This window comes from Amphiura filiformis, chromosome 3 (assembly GCF_039555335.1).
Source record: "Amphiura filiformis chromosome 3, Afil_fr2py, whole genome shotgun sequence".
NCBI classification, from domain to species: domain Eukaryota; kingdom Metazoa; phylum Echinodermata; class Ophiuroidea; order Amphilepidida; family Amphiuridae; genus Amphiura; species Amphiura filiformis.
The window spans coordinates 3,003,922-3,023,862 of record NC_092630.1 but is presented as its reverse complement, the minus strand read 5'-3'; the positions used below and the strand labels follow the sequence as shown (position 1 = coordinate 3,023,862).

The following is a 19,941-nucleotide window of genomic DNA, read 5'->3' as shown; positions in this document are numbered from 1 at the left end:
AATGACCTCTGTAAGAATTGGGTACAAAAACTCATACCCAACAGCAAGAAGTCAATGTTTGAGCTAGCACTATTGAATGGATGTTATTGAACTTTGTAACTGAGAACAGGAATATTTTGGCTCATGGTGCCTGTACACACAAAGTGGTCAAAGTTTGGGAGCAAAGATTGCCCTATAATTAGAGAATAAGCGATAGGAATTTTTTATTTTGCCTATCCTCTACCGTGTGATAGGCGACAGGCAGGTCCAATATTTTGAGTAGTGGATGCCGGCGCAGCCGGGTATCCACTACGATAAAAATATTGGACCTGCCTGTCGCCATCATAGGTAGAGGATAGGCAAAATAAAAATTCCTATCGCTTATTCTCATTCTTAGTCAGTTAAATATTATTTTAATAACTGTAAACAATTTTTTAAAGCAAAAACTAAGTTACCGTCATAAAAACTCCCTCATTATAAAATGAACGAAACTTGTTTACAACTTCACGTATTCTGTTGCGCGTATTGCTACATGCGTCGCGTATGCCGCACTAGTTCACGCATTACAGCGCCAATACATACGCCGCACCTACAAGCGCAAGGCATTATCAAGACGCATGATGACGTGGGGTCGCTCTACGGCCTGATAAACGGCACCGAAATCTTGCGATTGTCCAATCAAAAAAGTGTCTACGAACTAGACCACTCCCACTGACTAAGAATACGCAATCCAAGCTTATCAGAGATTACGATTATTCACTCTATGAATTAACTAAGCAACGGAGGCTGTATCAAAATGATTGTTAGTTTTGTTACCCAACAGTTTCCAGTGATTATGCACAAGATTCCCTCATCAAAATGTAACACAAGATACCCATAATTTGTAGATGAATATTATGACAAGTCTTTTAAAACTATGAACTAAGGTCATTTCAACAAAATCCATTTTGCATTTGTTTGGAAGAAGCAGGCTTCTTTTAAAAAATCAAAGTAAACAATTGAAACAAAAGTAACATCGACTACCAAATTCCATCGCACATTTGCCCCAATTTCTGAAAGTCAAGTCTGATCAACTGACCATCCACCACGAATGGGAAATATTTATGTCGGAAGAGCTTATTTTGAGAGATGTACCATTGCACCCCTCCAAAAATAACAATAGAAAGTGAATCAAAGGATTTCCCCAACTTATTTGTCTATTTTTACCTTGCAAGCAAGCAACAGGGACATGCAATATATCAATGTAAAACTTATTTTGGGAAAATACTGTCTTTTCAATATCCCAAAAAGTGAAATATGCCGACATTACAGCTCATTTGTGGTGAACAATAACAAAAAAAGTTCAAAATTTTCACTAAAAACCAACTTCATACCTGTCTTGTAATCTCAGTTGCCACAAAAATCACAAATATTGCTTAAAATAAACTTACAAGACACTAAATTAAATTGCTCATCAGTGTACGTTGACCTATTGCTCACATTGTAAACAGTCCCCGGTGACCTTGAGGAAATCCCAAGAAAACCCAAAGGATTTGCCACTTAGTAAAACAACATCCAGTAACTTCCTTACTTTTTCCTATGCAACACCGCACAAAAAGTTGACAATACAGGAACACCTGACTTGTCTAAATTATTAATTGGGATACCTCGTTTGACACAACGCTGCAACTATTTCTCAGCCCCATTAATTCTTTTCACCACACGCTGTACTCAACAGCGTGAAAATGACTAAACGGTTGGATAGCATCCTCATCACCCGTAACACAATATGATTTACTAACTGTGACACATAAGCCTATAAATCAAAAAAATACCTTGCAGTAGCATTGATGTATCTCAAGCAAGTGACAAACCCACGCCAGCGTATCGTGGAAGCCCTCCGCTGCTTTTGCCTCTCCCATTCACCCACCAGCTCGTCCGGTGACATGGTTGTTGCGCATACAGTTTGTAAATGGGGTAGCATTCGATGCTGTCGGAGAAGCGTACTGCCTGTGGCCGCCTTTTTTTTTTCGGGAGCACCTTCCTGTGGCTGCCATCTTGGATTCAGTATAATCCATGCAGGGGTGGTGGCGTATACCATTGTTGCATAATCTTACATGAAAATCACTGTGGTTGTTAACAATGTATATCATCATAAAAAATTTCCTGACTGCATAATTACATATTATATGATCTGTTATGCATCTTAGATTTCTTGTTCAGGAAACAGATTAACCTTCACCGCGGTAATTTCCGACAACAAACTTCCTCTTTTTGAAAGTGTTCCACTGAAGCAGTCTCCCCCTATTTACTGCAATAGTGATGACCCCTATTTAAGTCATGATAAATTGAAGTAGGAACCGACCATATCCTGCTCGTTACTCAGTTCAACAGTAGGGGGAAAGTTAACATTTCTGGTAACTTTTTAGAATGGATACATTTACATGATACAACTGCTGTTCTGCAAACCACAACATCAAGTTTGTCACAATAATAATAGGAGCTTCAAACACTGAAAATAACATAAGTACTTTGCAACAAATCAGATCTCTTTAAATCTCTTGTGATGTCCAATTTACGGAATTTACCACAAATTCTTGCATTTGCAACTAGCATACATCCAGACAACATCATTCAGATCTTCGTTAGCAAAGCCAAGTCGAGAGAGATATATCCCATTAGCTTTCAAACATTATCTTTTCTAATTATTGCGTTGTGTAATTAGCCTCACCTGGGAAATGGTATAGCTTTATTATAATTAGACTTGATATTGATGTTGCGAGCCAATTATCCATCTAGTGACAAAGTAAATTTTGAATGCCATCCATCATGCATGATGGTAATATGCTTTTGAAACTAATATTGATAATTAAAAATGTGGCAACAAGTATCGTATTCAATTTAATTAATGTTCCTCCGCAATAAGCGACCCCTACAGAGTTTTTCAAGTAAAATTGTCTACACACCTCCTGTTCAAATTGGGCTATTCCAGATGAAAACCATACACCCCCTATATGAAAGACATGACCTTAATCTACTACACAGGGAGTGTGAATTTTAAATGGGGTTACCAGAATAGGTGGCTCTATTTGAAATCTACACCCCCTGTGTGGGAGATTAAGGTCATGTCTTCCATAGGGGGTGTATGGATAGCAACTAGAATAGCCCAATGAACTTTTACAGCTGAATTCAATCAAATGTAAATATATTAATAATAATAATTTCCATAACCTTCTGGCTTACGATTATGATGCTTTTGACTTACGGTTTGTATCTGTAAATTACCAGTATTGACATTCATTTCATTGTTTAAACATCCCTCAAAGTGACTGATTCAAGTGCCCTGGGCACTAATTTGGTCAAATACAGTACTGTGATTTCTTGTTTCCATGTGCGTTTGTTTTCACCTACAAACGTGGACTTTGAGTCCACACTTATGTAGTGTATAGTGAGGAACCACACATAGCAAACCGTGCACGTCCACGGTCGTAAGACAGCGGCAGAGGGTACTATATATATATACATCATAACTTTGCATATGGAGTAGGGTCCTCTATCGTAAGTGCAATACCAGGTCCACGGTTAACGGAGAAATATCACAAAAGTCCACGTTTGGATTATGATATGTCTCTGTGTGTGGGTCCACGGTTTCACCCCTAACAACCACACACACAATACGGGTCCACGGTTGTCGGTGAAAATGTGTAGGTGGGGGATGTGTGTGTGGGAACACCTTCCAACCAAAGACATCCCCAGTTGGCAACACTATGCCAGTGAAATCACCTATGCCTAAAAACCCTAAAAATGGGGACCTAGAGGGGTCACATAGGTCTACAGTGACCTCATCTGGCCAAATGCTTGTTTTTAAGTTTGTGTACGTTTTAGTGTGATTAAAAATACACACACACATCCCCGGTTGACAAAAAAATCAAGGGAGATCTTTGTGTGTGGGCTTGTAAACAGAGACAAATTGGGACATTTTCTGATCTAAAATCCACCCAATGGGGACATCTGACGACTGGATAAATCCCCCAACATTTTGCCGGGGGAGATGGTCCATACAATCATCCCCCATGTTGACGTGTGTATGTGGTTGTTTTAGGCAAGTGTCCCAAATTGATACACGGAACAAGAGAGGGTGTGGTGGTGGGTTAGTGTAGGGGACCATGTTTGTGTGGGGTGGGGGGTGCATTTGTAAAAGGTGTGAAACAGGGATATATTCACGTACAATTCCGATAAACTGGGGATACACTTGCAAACGGGGATATCCCCTATTTTCTTACTATGCAAGTGGGGCTATATAACCCCCCTAGAGGGTATTAAATGCATTAGTTAGACATACATTGTAGGGGGGTGAGCTCCCCTATTGGATAGTACAGAATCGGATGAATACACCCAATCTGACTCCATACTATCTAATTGGGGATACACACATGTGATTTTTCCCGGCAAAGTGGGGACATTTCAACACATGCATAGCGACATGTCGAAGTCGCGGTTGGATAGTCCCAGACGAGGGTACACACATGCATGTCCCCGATGTACACGTTTTACAAGTAGGGGTGTGTGTGTAAACACCACCAATCAAGGACAAACATGAGAAATCACTGTGGAACATGCTGCTGGATGGTGTTACTAGATTAAGAATAGCATAAAACACATTCTAAACAACACACATTAAGTTTGTAGAACAAGGACTAGAGCACACTGTAATACAAATTTTTCATGATGACATTATTAAATCCACTTTCTTTATAATACAACCAAACTTGACAAAGTCCTCCAACAAAATCCACAAAATAATAAGCCAGCCACATTTTCATACATCTAACTCTTGAATACGTCATACCGTAATTCCCGGTTCACGCTTGGTTTGCACACCTGTTAGGAACCCATTGACTTTGTGTTATGATCATTTTGATCATGGCTTCGAACACAGATAGCGTGAACCAGTTGACCTGGCAACAATCAGTTTTGACGTCATTCTACGACGGCAAATATCAGAGAGGGCAAGAAATAACATATTGGTGTAATCCAATTGAAAGCTAATTTTTGATCAAATTGTGGTCAGGAATAGCCCACCAATTTTCGGAAAGAGATTGCATAAAAAAACCCCAATCTGGCCCTACCTCTCATATTGTTTCAGTCCGTTATGCCAATATAACGATTGTTTAAAGGCCTGAGCCTTGAACTTATGTAGCATAGAATATAAAGCTGTTGCTTTTATAGGAAGAGGAAGTAAGTTTGTCTGCATGATTGCCACTGAAGTGGGAGGAGAGTAAATCCCTTGAGACCACTGCCCATATTCACACTGAATGCTAACACTTTTAAGTGTTAACCTCCCTTAAGTGAATTCCCTTAAGTGTAAAACTTCCCTTAAGAATTTCCCTTGCAGTAAGTGCAATCAAGTCACAAGTGAAACAAATAATTGTGTAAGGTTTGCAATGACAAAGTACAAAAAAAGTATGGTGTAACTCAACTGGATTTTACAATCTTCTACACAGCATTATTTTGTCCAAAATAAATTCTACAAAAAAAAATTGTTCTCTAAATTTTAATTAGACAAAATTTGCTAAGAAATTGCCACCAGAAAGATGAGGAAAAAATAGTGTAATGTTGAAGTTAAATTCTATTCACTAGAAAGTTGTTATTAGCTACTGGGTGAACCTAGAGGAGGTTCGAGGTCCTAAACTGAACGAAGAAAGTTGTAAGGAAAGCGTTAAACCTCATGGACCTCTTTTGATGTGCCAAAAAATCTTTGCCCCCCTTTTGATGTGCCAAAAAATCTTTACCCCTCTACGTATGCCAGATTTAATCATGTGATGTGAGCGCAGCGAGCAGAAAATTGTGCATATTTGATCCTTTTCCTAGCATACTTCTACACCTTTTTAGGGCATAATATCGAAACCATGCTCAAAGTACATGTACCAAAAATCACTTCCCCTCTTTGGACATGCCAAAAAAAAGCTTGCCCCTCCTTTTGGCCTGAGAAACAAATCTTTGCCTCCCTCCTGGGGGTACACATAATTATTGCACCACCCCTTAATCACTAGTAATATCAATATCTGGTGTACAAGCATTCAGGAAATTTGCCAGTTATGAAACCTTTTATTGCCTGCTTCTATTCCAATCTGATCTTTATCTTGTGTGATTGCACTGTATGTGATGAGCTATTTCCTGTCATATCTCACTTCATTTACAACACGATTCCTTTTTGATTGATAGCACCTGTATATATATTTGTGTTGTTTGGTATTGGAATACACTTGAATTGCACAAGCATAAATCAGATACATTTGCAGCATTGAGGCTTTCACTTTGGTTAATGAACTTTCTATTGGTAAAATGAGTTGTTGTTGGCTCAATGATTTGTCTCGGTCCCAGCTGGTTTGTGTTCCTCCGTCACTAAATAAACCGTCTGGCGACAACCCAGAAATGACAATCGCTGATTGGTTAATGAATTTCCAAATAAAACTGTTTTCAATTGGCTATAGGACGTGACTTGTGTAAGTGACACTAAACATCTGGGCCCTCCACTATTTGTAGATACCGCAAACGAAAAATGTACGCTAGCTTTAGCAGCCACTAAGGCGCCGATCGTCTGATATCGCCTTTCATGTACGCGACTTGCAGTATTTATGGCGTTGATGTTCAGCTGATCAGAAAAGACGTATTGTGAGGTTGTCGCCAGACGGTTTGTTTAGTGACGAAGGAGCACAAATCGGCTGGGACCGAGACTACTCAATGATTTGCGATTATAGCCAAACCAAGTGTTAACTCCTTTTAAGATTTTACTAAAGCTAGGTTTGCAATAATGGAACAGATAGTAGCAAAATGCACTTTCCAATATACAAACCATCGGTACTGAAAATGTTAATACCAAATAACATGATAAAATACCATATCAAATCCTAGAACAGTATGTGAGTAACAAAAAGGTTTTCTTTTAAAGCATGTATTGGTGATTTTACTAATAAAAAGGTATTTATTCTTCTTTGGGGTATATAAAATTGACAAAAATTATGGCTGACAAATAAATGCCTATAAATGGACTCTAATAAATAGCCCCCTCTATCTTTTCTCCTGTTATACATTGGTTCTCTATTATTACAGAGGGGGCAAGTTCAGTGATCATAAGCAGGTCTGTAGCCTATGGAAACTTTTAATGTCTTTGAAAGGTGAGCTATATTTATGAATATTGTATTTAAATGAACAAGTCTAGACCTGTTTGTTTTGTATATTCCATGAGCACAGGTAGACATGATCACATTTTGAACATGTGAGGGCGGGCTTCGTTAAGCTTACTTGTGATCCAAGATCCTGTCTTAACTGTGTAATCCAATAGGAAAATGAAGAAAATTTGGATTTTGACCCTCAAAACTCCAACCTAGCATGATTTTTAAAAAATCTGCATTTGAATAATATTTGATGCTATCAAGTAATGAAAGTTACATTTCATGAAACATTAGCACATTTGTGTAAAATGGCCCTTCGTGCTCAAAAATTTAGCCATAAAATACATACACACATGTTAAGACATTTAGCCATAAAATACATACACACATGTTAAGACATAGGAAGCCATTGATAATGCTGGGACACACAATTTGGCCCATTTTGGGACATTCAGGCGAGCATACTTTTCCTCATAACATTGCCAATTATAGGCCTACATACATGATTGACCCCTCATTTTTTAAGTCAAACGATTCTCTTTTTAATGAAAGCAATTTTAGATGAATTTATTAAATTTCAAAACTTTATAAACATGCCTAGCACAGGAAAATAAGCCCTCACATGCAATTTAGTTCAAAATTTGTTTTATATTGTGAATTTCAAAACTATATCGTATCAGGACATTCCTCATATTCAGAATGCACTTTGGTGTGTCTGATATGCTCTCAGGCCCCACAAAAATACTTGCAATTAAAGGTGGGTGATTGACCCCTTAAGCACCATTGATAAATTGATAATAATCAATAAAGCAACCATCCAATGATATCGATATCGCCAATATCACTTTCTGAGTCTTCTTCTTTACAAGTGTCATCGATATATCAAATTTGCCAATAAGGAAACAAAAATGTTGACAAATTCCAGTACCATTATCATATTCATTCATTCATTCATTTATGGTTTATTAACACAATGCATTGTAGCCCGCAGGCTAAATTACAGCAAAGTTTACATTAAAAGACATATATAATATACACAATAGAGAATTATGACAAAATGCAAGTGAACAACAAAATAAATAAACAAAATATTGCAGCAATCCCTATAGCACAAACCATACGAAAGCAAAACAAGTTAATAATCCACCCCAAGAAATCCAACCCAGACTACTCACAAGCACACAACATTTGCACAGCACAATTCACTTACAGCACTCTGGAAGGGCACATAACCACTCACAACAGTTGCTCACACACACCACTCTGCATGACACTAGAGTATCTGTGCATGACACTAGAGTATATGACAGGACATCATATGTCCTGTCATTCTGACATGGTCCTGATACACACTCATTGATATCTGAATATCTTATCTAATTTTGGGTTGAAACATGTGAATTATGTAGGAACATGACAATATCGTCTATGTATACGACCTTGTGAATTGAAGTACTTAACTGTAACAACTCAATGAGGGCAAAACATTTCACAAGTTACTTTGCGGATTGAAATTCCTTAGACATCTTTCAAGACTGACACCTGACTTTTACGCCAGCAGCGCAATTTGCAAGTATTTTAATATTTGAAGCGTTTTCAGATGACAAAATTTGGGGGATCAATCAACCGTTTTTATCGATACTGAGTGGCGATATATTGATTTTTTAATTCCTGACATTGACGGAACTTAGTTGTTTGTTACCCATGTTCTCCTATACCCTTTGATTTGTTATTGTACATACCTCTTGTATTGTTTTGACTTCTTTCTCCAAGTCTACCAGGTTGCTAAGTGCTCTCATTTTGACGCCCTCTGGGTCCTGCATATTGCTTTTATCAGGAACTGCATAGGTAGCATCAGTAGCTTCAGAAGAGATTATCTCCTGGACAACACCACCCTGAATCATAAAAGAAATAACAATAACATCAGATACATAGGTCTGTATTAACTCTCTCCACGCGGGTGTCGACTGCAGACGACAAGCTTAAAAAAAAAAAATCAAAATTCAAAAATTTCATAATTTGTAAATTTTCATGCCTATATTTGGAATCAGCATGAAAAATGCATTAAAATGAGTACAAACAAGTGTAGTATTGGTTCAGTGATTCTTAAGATAGCTCTTGATATTTTCAGAAAATATCTCAAAACTAGGACTTTTTATGTTGAAGCCTTTGGCTAGCACGCAGAGCATTAAAATTTCATCCACAGCAAATATTGTATTTTTTTCCCTTCATGCATCAATTAGTCCCCATAAGTGTGCATCAGTCACACATTATGCAACGCGCAACCAGCGTAAGTGCTAGGCCAAACTGCATACGCCATTCTATATCAATACACAATGTTATGAGTCTCATTTTTCCGCCAATTATAAGCCGAACAAACTTTAACACCTGTTGCTGTAACGCATTTTCCCTTTTATTCTTTTAATTTCACACTTACATTTTCTGCTTTTTTCTGTGTTGGCTCTCCTAAAGGTGTGTCATAACTGGATTGCAAGTACACTGTGGTTTCCTCAATCTTTTGTTTCTGCACTGTCATCTGTTCTCGCTTCAGTTCCAGTACTGCTTCAAAGAGCTCTTTTAAACTGAGCACCAGGAGATCAGCCTATGAGTGAAAAATAGTGTATAATAAATGGACTACTCCTGCTGAAATCCATACACCGGTTTTTACACCCCTATGGAAGACGGGACTTTATATCTTCCACACAGGGAGTGTGTATTTCAAATGAGGTTACCTGAATGAGTGACTCAATTTGATATCTACACTTCCTGCATGGGAGATTAAGGTCATGTCTTCCATAGAGGTGATTGGATTTCAACTGGAATAGCTCGTTACAGCAGGCATCTAATAATTAAACATTCCAATGCCAGCAGCAGTATGGAAATAACAAGCCCTGCAGTATGGATATAATGAGTCCCCTTAAAGAATATAGTCCAATATTGAGCGAAACAACCTGGAACCGCTTGAGGTTTGTACAAAAATATATTTGTCCAATCCTTACATATTCAAATTACTAGAGAAATGAGTCCTTGTCAATGTAGATGAACCACTCATCAGGATATTTCCGTAATTAAAATCAATTTAACCTAGGCCTGATATGCCAATACCTGTCCTTGAACCAATATAGGTGTCCTGTGTTACACTAAGCAAAACTGACAGGCTGCAGTCAAGGTTAAAAAAAAATCAGCCCAAAATGTGGGCCAATTTAACAAAAGTTGCCAAATTTTTCTCTTAATCATTGTTTTTTTATAGGACTGAAAACTGGCAAAACTTGCAGGAGCCAATGTTGAAAAGTCACCCAATCTTATTCTTAACCACTGTTTCTATGGGACAGGAAACAGTTAACGTCACTGTGAAATCTTCAGAAGTCACCCAATTGGGCTACAATATCGTAGGACAGGTAGCCTTGGCTGCAATCAGTATTAATATTTGTCCACAGGAAAGTGCTGTCTCATTATACACTAACCATACAAAAGTGACTTAATTAAAATGAAATTGATTTTTTTTTCAACGGGAAAGGTCAGTGTTAAGCCAGGCATGCATCAATGATTATGAAATACAAAATCAGTATATTGCCATTCTTTTAATCATACAAATGACCTACTTACGATATTACAGCAAAATTTACAATCCAAATTTAAAATGGTTGACCACTTATATTGCACATTGGACAAAATCACGCGTGCAGACAGTAAAGGTTGGCGACCCCATTTACATCATCAACTACCTACTTTAACCAATCAAAATGCAGATTTTTCTCATAACCACAACCAAATGTTAGGCCTGAAATATGTTTCATTTAGGCAGTATGAACAAAAACAAATGGAAAAGTAGGTAATGGAGTTATGCATCCTGCACAAGAACATATTTATAAACACAATGGGGAATTTTTGAGGTAACTGAATATATTATAAAGGAAAGTGCGAACAGCTAACCAACCCTAACCTTAATAGTTTATATGTGTTACCTAAATCATGCCAAAATTATCTCAAGAGGAAATTATTTTGCCATTGTTTTTTGTGGATCCGGAGTCCAGCCTAAAAACTTCTTCACGTTTTGGCAGATTCCATACAGGTGTAATATTACTAAGTCCAGCATGATATTGGACCTTTACACATAAAATTAGAAATCTGGGAAGAACAGTGTAAATGCATACAAAAATGCCCCTGTCAAGACTGAAAAAAAAACCACCACAAATTATTATGCTGTCAATATTTTAGATAAATATTTATATAATATTGAATACCTTTGAGTGCAAAATATTGCAAGTCAAAGACGAGTGCAATATATTTCTATTGAGTGCAATTTATTCTTGTATCACATGAAAATAAGCCATTCAATATTATTATTATTTATATAAGGCTTTCACTATGCAGCAAAATAAAATCTTAAGCTTACCTAACCACCGGTCTAACTAATGCATATTGTAACTAAGTTTACCTTTTGACCTTCTTGTTTTCTGCTTTTACTTTCCCCAAAGACAAATTCAGAATTAACACAGGTTTAAATTATTTGTAGATGTGGATTATATTTCCTAAGGTTATCCATCATCCAGAATTGCTGCAAATTAAGTTTGTTGTTTTACTTAATTGTTTGTAAAAAAATCCTGCAAGTCGGTACAGCGTGGTGGCTGTATTGTTGTGATGTGTGTTGGTGCTGTGTTCAAAACAATATTGTATAAATGTATAGAATCTGGGTACTTTGCAAAAACTGTATAATACATAGTTTTGTTGTATCGCTCATAAGCCTGATATAAATAATAGTATTTAAGTTAAATTTGTTTTGTGGGACTGGGACCTCAAAATGTTTTGCCACATCAAGTTAGTATACTTGGCTAAAATTGTCTGTTCTTATACATTGGTTTGCTTCAAGTTTGGTGCTTATTCACAGTTGTGCCGCAAGCGTGCCGACAAATTGTCCTTTTACGCGTGCGTGTACGTTCTGCGCGTTTAACTTTTTGTGCGCGATTTTAAACCGAGGCGAGCGATATACGTCACTACTGAACTAAGGTGAACCAAATTATATCAATTATAGTTCTCTTGCATCACTTCTTAATGGGGTACTACACCCCTGTCCAATTTTGTGCCTATTTTTGCATTTTTCTCAAAAATTATAGCGCATTGGGGACAAGCAAGATATGTATATTATAGGGGCAAGGACTACAACTACTACACTGGAAATGTTATTTCAGCACAGACAACAGTTGTGGAGTTACAATCAAAAATGAGGGAAACCAATATTTGATCAATAAATCAATAAATACTTGCTCTGAGTTGCTGAATTTTCAGTGCAGTAGTTGTAGTCCTTGCCCCTATAATATACATATCTTACTAGTCACCAATGTGCTATAATGTTTGAGAAAAATGCAAAAATAGGCACACAATTGGCCAGGGGTGTAGTACCCCCTTAATGTGATTTCTACATTGTGTGTGCGATACTCCAATGCTTGGCCAGAGACTATCGCTAAATGGGAATTTAAAGCTTACTGCAAGTGTTATGTACCTGTTGTCCTGTCTTGATGGCATAGAATTTGTGGTGTCCTTCATCTCCGTAGACGTAGCCAAACGCTCTTTTATCTGTTGGATCTCTTGAAATGAATGATATCTTGTGAACTTCGTGTGTGTGGTTTAGACCCTATAGATGTAACATATAGAAAAAATGATGAAATAAGAACATTTTAAAATTAGACTTCAATTGTTTATTATCCATACCGGAATCAGTTCCTAGGAACTTCCTCATCATCAGCCGATGTTGTTAGCTCTGTTTCTTGGAAATGGCTAAAGACCAACCTGATCAGACAACATTACCAAGATTCAAGATTCAAGATTCTTTTATTGTTCAAAACCTTACTAATACAAGGTACAGAACATAAGCACTTAACATAAAATTTCAGTACGGCACAACAATAAATTTCAGTTATTACAACAAAATACAGAACAAAATTTTACATAATATAAAAATAAACATACGCAATAAAATAGATTGGATTTGTACAAAATTAGGAAGATGATCTCAGTTGTTTGGAAATATAAAATAAAAATTTACACAAGTTAATCAATTCTCTACCTGATGAATTGAATAACTGACAAAATTTGATACTGGATGGATTATCATAAAAATACTTTTTGAGAAATGATTTCCTTTAAGTCACTAAAAAACTGCATTCTAAAACATAATGAAACTCATCACCAATACTATTACTATCACATTTGTCACATAATCTATTTGCTAGTGAAATATTCAAATAACTACCAGAAACAACAGGTAATTTACTAAAATTTCTACATCTAAAACGAGTGTATGTGATTCTCAAATTTGAAGACAATTTGTTTAAGTAGTTTTCATAACACAACTCATTTTTAAAAAGACATTAAAAATAACATTGAACAGTTTACCATTTATATTTTGGCCAAGCATTTTTTTCCACAAATTCACTCTGTCAACATTATCAAAAGCTTTACGGTAATCGATAAACGCACAATACAGGCGTTTTCTTTGACCTAAATAATAATCAATCAAAAGCTTTAATGTAAAAATGTGGTCCAATGTAGAGAAACCTTTACGAAAACCAGCTTGTTCAGAACCTATAACATCGTATTCAAGGTCTTAGCCAGCCATGCGTTCCTCTGTCTTTAAGACGGCCTAATCTAATTTTAGACGGGTGGATTTAATGGATTTTACAGATGTGATAGCTCTAAAACAGATGATTTTAAGGTTGTATGAACTTGAGACTAATTCAGAGGGACATGTAAAGGCCAAATCAGGACATATTTGACCCTAGTGCTTTATATTTGAGGGTCAAATTTTGCTATCTGCTTGGACGGGTGGTTTCTGATTTCTGGCTAAGACTCTGATCGTATTCATTTACATACTTGGTAAGACGATTATTGATTACAGATGTAAATAGTTTACCAAAACAACTCAGTATTGTAATACCTCTATAGTTATCAGGCATCTTTTTATCCCCTTTTTGCTTGTATATCGGAATAATAACACCTTCTAACCAACTTTTTGGAATACAACCAGTGTCCAAAATTATGTTAAATAATTTTACATACACAGTAGAAAATATGTGGTAAGTTGACTTCAGAAATTCATTTAAAATGAAATCATCACCATTAGACTTATTATTTTTTAACTGAACAATACATTTAGCAATTTCATTTTCTGTAATTGGCATGTTGAGCTCAGCATTTACAACATGGGCAGAATCTTTGAGATTCCGTTCAACTTGTGGCAGAATTACAGGCCCATCATTTAAATTTTGAAAATGACTTTTGAAACATTCAAGATCTGGAGAATCATTTTTCTTACTACACATAGACTTATTCTTCAAGATTTTCCAAAATTCTTTGGGATCTTTAGATGACAAGTCCTTAAGTTTTGTTGTTGATGTTCATATAATAATCATTACCAAAGTTGGAAAATCCCTGTCCCTGGTCTCTAGCCGTTTCCTAGACACATCAGAGCTAATAACATTGGCTAATGATGAGGAAGTTCTTCAAAAGCAAGTAGCATTAAACTTTAATTTTATTACCACTATGTATGAATCTGCAATTATATATACTGACAAAATACCTTTAAAACTTGAACCTCATACAAAGAGATTTGAAAAAAAAAAGATTCAAAAAGAATTTTATTTGCTGACTGATCAATTTATGATGGTAGGAGTCAAGTAATGCCAACCATATCGATTTCATCTTTTATATGCAGCTATAATTTTCACATTTCAAAATAATTTAAATTTAATTTCTATTAATACGACTGCAAAATTGTATCTTCTTTTTCACAGTCAATTAATATCAATAATTTTGTTTGATCACATCACATATTTCTTCTGATCCTGTTATTAAAGTTTATAATACATTCAATGTCACATAAAACATGTACAAAGTTTGGTTTTGTCCCAGTAGAATGAGCCTCTTGTAGCTCAGACATAAATGTCATATCAGGGGCAACTAACAGGTGAGCAATTTATTAGATCATCAAAATAAACACCTGATCATGATTTGACCTAGATCCCATACAATGTGCAGTCACTCAGTATATACATGATGGCTTGGATGACTTCCCATTCAAAATATCCACTTACAATGCTGGGAAAAACATATCCGTACCAAGGAAAAGCATCCTTAAGCGCGCTTCAGACTCCATATTGTACGTACAATATTGTATGTACAATACTTTTCGTGACGTCAAAAAGTATTACACGTGCAATAAATAGTATGTACCGGGAAAATATATATTTTGCTACAATCATAGGTTGCTTAATTGATACGGAGTTGCCAAATTTCTAAGAGTTCTAAATTTAGTGAGTGCACGGAATGATGAACATCTTTTAATGTCTTCTTGTATTCAACCATGGTAGGTATCATAATACCTACCATGATTCAACTGTACTTGAATTATTATATAATCAATGGGCACCTTTTTAAAGTTAATAATACGTCGTATTAATACTAATATTAATAATATTAAAATTGTAATAATAATATAAATGGTACATTCAGATCTTATTTATTTATTTATAGATTTATCTATTTAGGCCTATTTATTTATTTATTTATTTATTTATTTATTTATTTATTTATTTATTTATTTATTTATTTATTTATTTATTTATTTATTTATTTATTTATTTATTGATTGATTGATTGATTGATTGATTGATTGATTGATTGATTGATTGATAACTGATTGATTAATTGATTTAGAGATTCATTTATACTGATATTTAGTCATATATTGATTTAGAAAGTTTAAAAGTATTATTTGTAGGTCTTTGTATTTATTCTGGTTCTGATTTTATTGATACTGATATTTTTGTTAATTTTTTAAAGTTTTGGCATAGCATTCGTTACATTATAACACGCTGTGTTATGAATTTGCAACACCTTGTTACATATTGATATCGTTGAGGCATGTTATGATAGGCCTACTTATGATCATCACAATACATCCATAAACGTGTTAATGCAGTAATCAGTGGCGTTAGGGGCACGAAAGCCCCCCATTGATCTGAAATATTAGAAAATCCCATAGGAAAACTGCGGCGGCTTGTGTCCCTCCCCCTCATCAGAACCGGATGCAACGCCTTCTATACTTTTTCATTCATTAATTATAGGCGTATTAATAGTAATGCGTTGAGTTTTTAAAAAGTAATATCCGCCTTTTTTTCTTTCTTTTTGAAATGACATACGGTACTTGTTACAAAAACAAATCAGCATGAAAAACATTTTTTTTTTTTTTTTGTCAGAGGCAGATATTTGGCCTATTCAGTGTCATAAAGCTACAAAATAGACGATCTTTTAAAATCATTTTTAAATGGCTATTTATTTTTCAACCTTATTGTTTGTATTTGTAATGTTCACACAATCTGAACATGTGCTTGTAGGACAACGATTTTGAATTAAACATGTTAATTGTGATATTTTAATTCCCTAGAACACCACAGTTAAGCGTCCAAAATTGTAAGTGGGTTTTCTTTTATTTAACCTCATTATTTCGCTAAAATTACTCGAAAACCGCCCTAAGAGTTGTTGTTACTAATAAACATTTCATAATTTTGGGCAAAGGATAGCCAAATAGTTGACCGAAATCGTATATTTGCACCAATATTTGACTAAAATCGATATTAACATTACATTTCTTCGTGGCTTTATTGCAAGCCAAAGTGTGAAACGAGATTACTTGAAATATATATTTCAGAGTTGAAAGAGTTTCAAGCCTACGAATATATTTCTGAAACATGTCTCTCTGATTGGTTGATGGTAAAGAGGATTACGGCATCCTCAAAGCCTCTTGCTGTAATTCTCTAATCGATATCTATTATAGGACCGATCTTCTGAAATTCATACAACCGTGTCAAATGAAATAGTCTCGAATCATAATTTGTGCACGATACAACGTTAATACGTCAGATTTGAATTTTATTAAAAATAGGCATAAATCACATTGAACAGGTTGAATGCTGGCAAAAGTAGATAAAATAACTATGGGTCGAATTTACATTAATCAGTGTCCTGGGGCCAGGATAACATTTAGGACTCCTTTGAATTCTAAAACAATACTTCGCCAAATGTCCTTGCTTTCATTTTCTCATTAATTTGTTTTAATTTTAATTAATTTCTTTATCCACTGGCTCTCTGGTAAATCCGGTATTGCCAAATATTTCTTGTCCATTACCCGTGTTAATCTATTTATTAATTAAAATGAACCATCTATTAAAGGCCTATAATACAATGTATAGGCCTAGTGTATTTGATAACAAATTTGTTTTTATTTTTGATTGGAATTTGGGTTCCATTACACGATTTCATAATAAGATATGTTTGGGCATGGCGGAATTAGTATATTATTAAAATAGACATACTCTTAGGCCCCCTTTTTTAATGTTTGTAGGCCTACATTATTGATATCAATATTTATGTACAAAATGCAAAAGAATGTATATATATTTGATTGTTTTGTAAACATTAAATTTGATGTTTACTCATAATTATGTCTGGAAAGTCAGGGAAAAACTAAGGAGTATCGGTATTTAGTTTCCTGGGAAAGTGGATCAGATGAGCAGTGAGTAAAAACATTTGCCCTAAATCTTTATTTGATTTTTATTGTTTTATGAATTTATTAGGGCTACTGGTAAAGTGCAGAAAAACCTCCAAATGCACTCTAGGATTTTTCATCAGCAGCAGTAGAAATTTCTCTTGCATAGATTTTCTGGTGACCTCGCTTGGATTTAGCAAACAATGAACCGTCAGGGTTATATAGCGCGTTATTTAATCTGATTCAACTCGTCGTGGCACGTATATTTATTGCACGTGTAATACTTTTTTTGACGTCACGAAAAGTATTGTACATACAATATTGTACGTACAATACGGAGTCTGAAGCTAGCCTTAAGCTCACAGACTTTGTTTATTCCTTCCTTCTTTTTGCTTCATGAAGCAAGCTAGATAACATTTTACAAATTTTGATAACTACTTTTAGCTATTGAATCTCCAGCAGACTTATAAATTCATACAGATAGTAATATGTGACAAGATCAAGGGGAATGAGTCACATGTCGACCCTGGTCAAAAATGAGTTTTACATTTGATTCTAAAGAGGACATTTAGAGCTTTCGGAAACTGAAAATCCCATGTTAATACGACTTTTCTTTTCAAAGTTATGTCAATTTATCAATCACTAAAAACAATATAAAACAAAAGAATTTCAACACTTTCTTTGCCAATATCTCAAAATCGATATTAGCGACATCCGACTCATTTCCCTTGATCGTGTCACATATTAGCTTCATTAAAGCCATAATGTGTGATTTGCTTCATAGCGACGCCCTCAATTTTACTCGGATTTCTACTTTTTGCATAATTATAATGCCCAGTGGTATACTAAAATACCACGTAAAAGACTAAGCCTGAAGTGCTTTAATAATAGTCCCAAACAAAAATGTTTGGTAGACTCATAACCGTGCGATCTTACCTTTCCGATGTTGATTAAGATACTTCTTGCATCGATCCCGAGATGCGGAAAAACCAATAGTCATTTTGTCCCACATAAATGAATAAATAACAAAACCCCGATCCCCGGTGGACTCACCCAAAAGGTGACGTCACACCATATGATCGTCCCTGGACCGACTTGGGATCCCCTACTCGGACCAAACTTGTAGGGGTGGCGGGGTCGGGATAATCAACATCGGAAAGGTAAGATCGCACCGGTTATGAGTCTACCAAACATTTTTGTTTGGGACTAGACTCAGTACACGGTCGATCTTACCGCTTCCGATGTTGATTAAGATACTTCTTGCATCAACATCTGAAAGATCGATCTAGCAAGTAACCGACGGATGGAGGTACAAGATTGGTCAGCATCTGATCAGGGATCGGGCGGTAACGATGGTTTTCGCGAGGTCAGAAAATATTTTCCCCAACGGTCGGGAAACAAAAAGACCACGCGATCACAGACATAAACCTCCTTACTTAATAAGTTTGGTGGTTAAGAATAGCGACACTGGTTCTTACCATGCTGAGTATTCTGTATAGTCTGAAAACCTGGTACCCGTACACCACCGTATTATGATCGCCAACAATGTCCCGGTAAACCTCCCGCCCGTCTCTGATTACTAACGTAAACGGAAGTATCGTGAGAAGGGCGAAGGTGGCTTCGGGACACCGCCTGCTAGATCTCCTCAAGGGACAACCGAACGGTATACCCAAGATGATGAGATAGCTGCGTGTCGAGTGGGTCGTGGGACGCTTGAAACCTTCATGATCCCCGGACCCCACCAACACCTGGACCAGCCATTGCGACAGCGGCTGGACCGAAAACTCTGTAAGGGTGATGAATGCGGTCGTGAGTCCTCGCAAGGCTTGTGTTCGGAAGAAATAGTGCTGCAGCGCCTTATCGGACACCCCAGCCTATCTTTGGCTTCAGCCGAACCTTGCCCAACCCTGGGGATTGGAGAGGGGCGAATGTCGGTATGCACCGCGCCGTTCAGTAGTCACGAGAACAGAGCGCCCGAAACAGTGTCGCTCCAGTGTTTGTGAACACGGAAGCTAACCTCGAGACCGTGTGCAACTCAGCACCGCCGTCCCGAAGCCAACGCCAAACCGGAAAGCCATCTTGAGAGTTACGTATTTAAGCGTCGCTTTTGACGGAAGGTCAAAAGGGTGACCCTTAAAGTAATCTAAGACTGTGTTGGGATCCCTTAGGAGGATCACTTTCCTTTTTGGAAGACACTCGTTGAACATACCGTCGAGGCGTAGACTAATAAGGTAACCATCGGCTATGATAGTCGACCCGCCTCGA

At 36.4% G+C, this 19,941-nt stretch overlaps 1 protein-coding gene across 1 annotated transcript in view; it reads right to left on the bottom strand.

Moving 5' to 3' along the window:
* The window catches only part of LOC140147874 (uncharacterized), a 97,881-nt gene that overhangs the window by 18,600 nt on the left and 59,340 nt on the right, over positions 1 to 19,941 (bottom strand). The window contains 3 exon segments of the mRNA XM_072169651.1: positions 8,876 to 9,028; positions 9,571 to 9,735; positions 12,634 to 12,765. Of these exon segments, the coding sequence (XP_072025752.1) occupies positions 8,876 to 9,028; positions 9,571 to 9,735; positions 12,634 to 12,765 (450 nt within the window).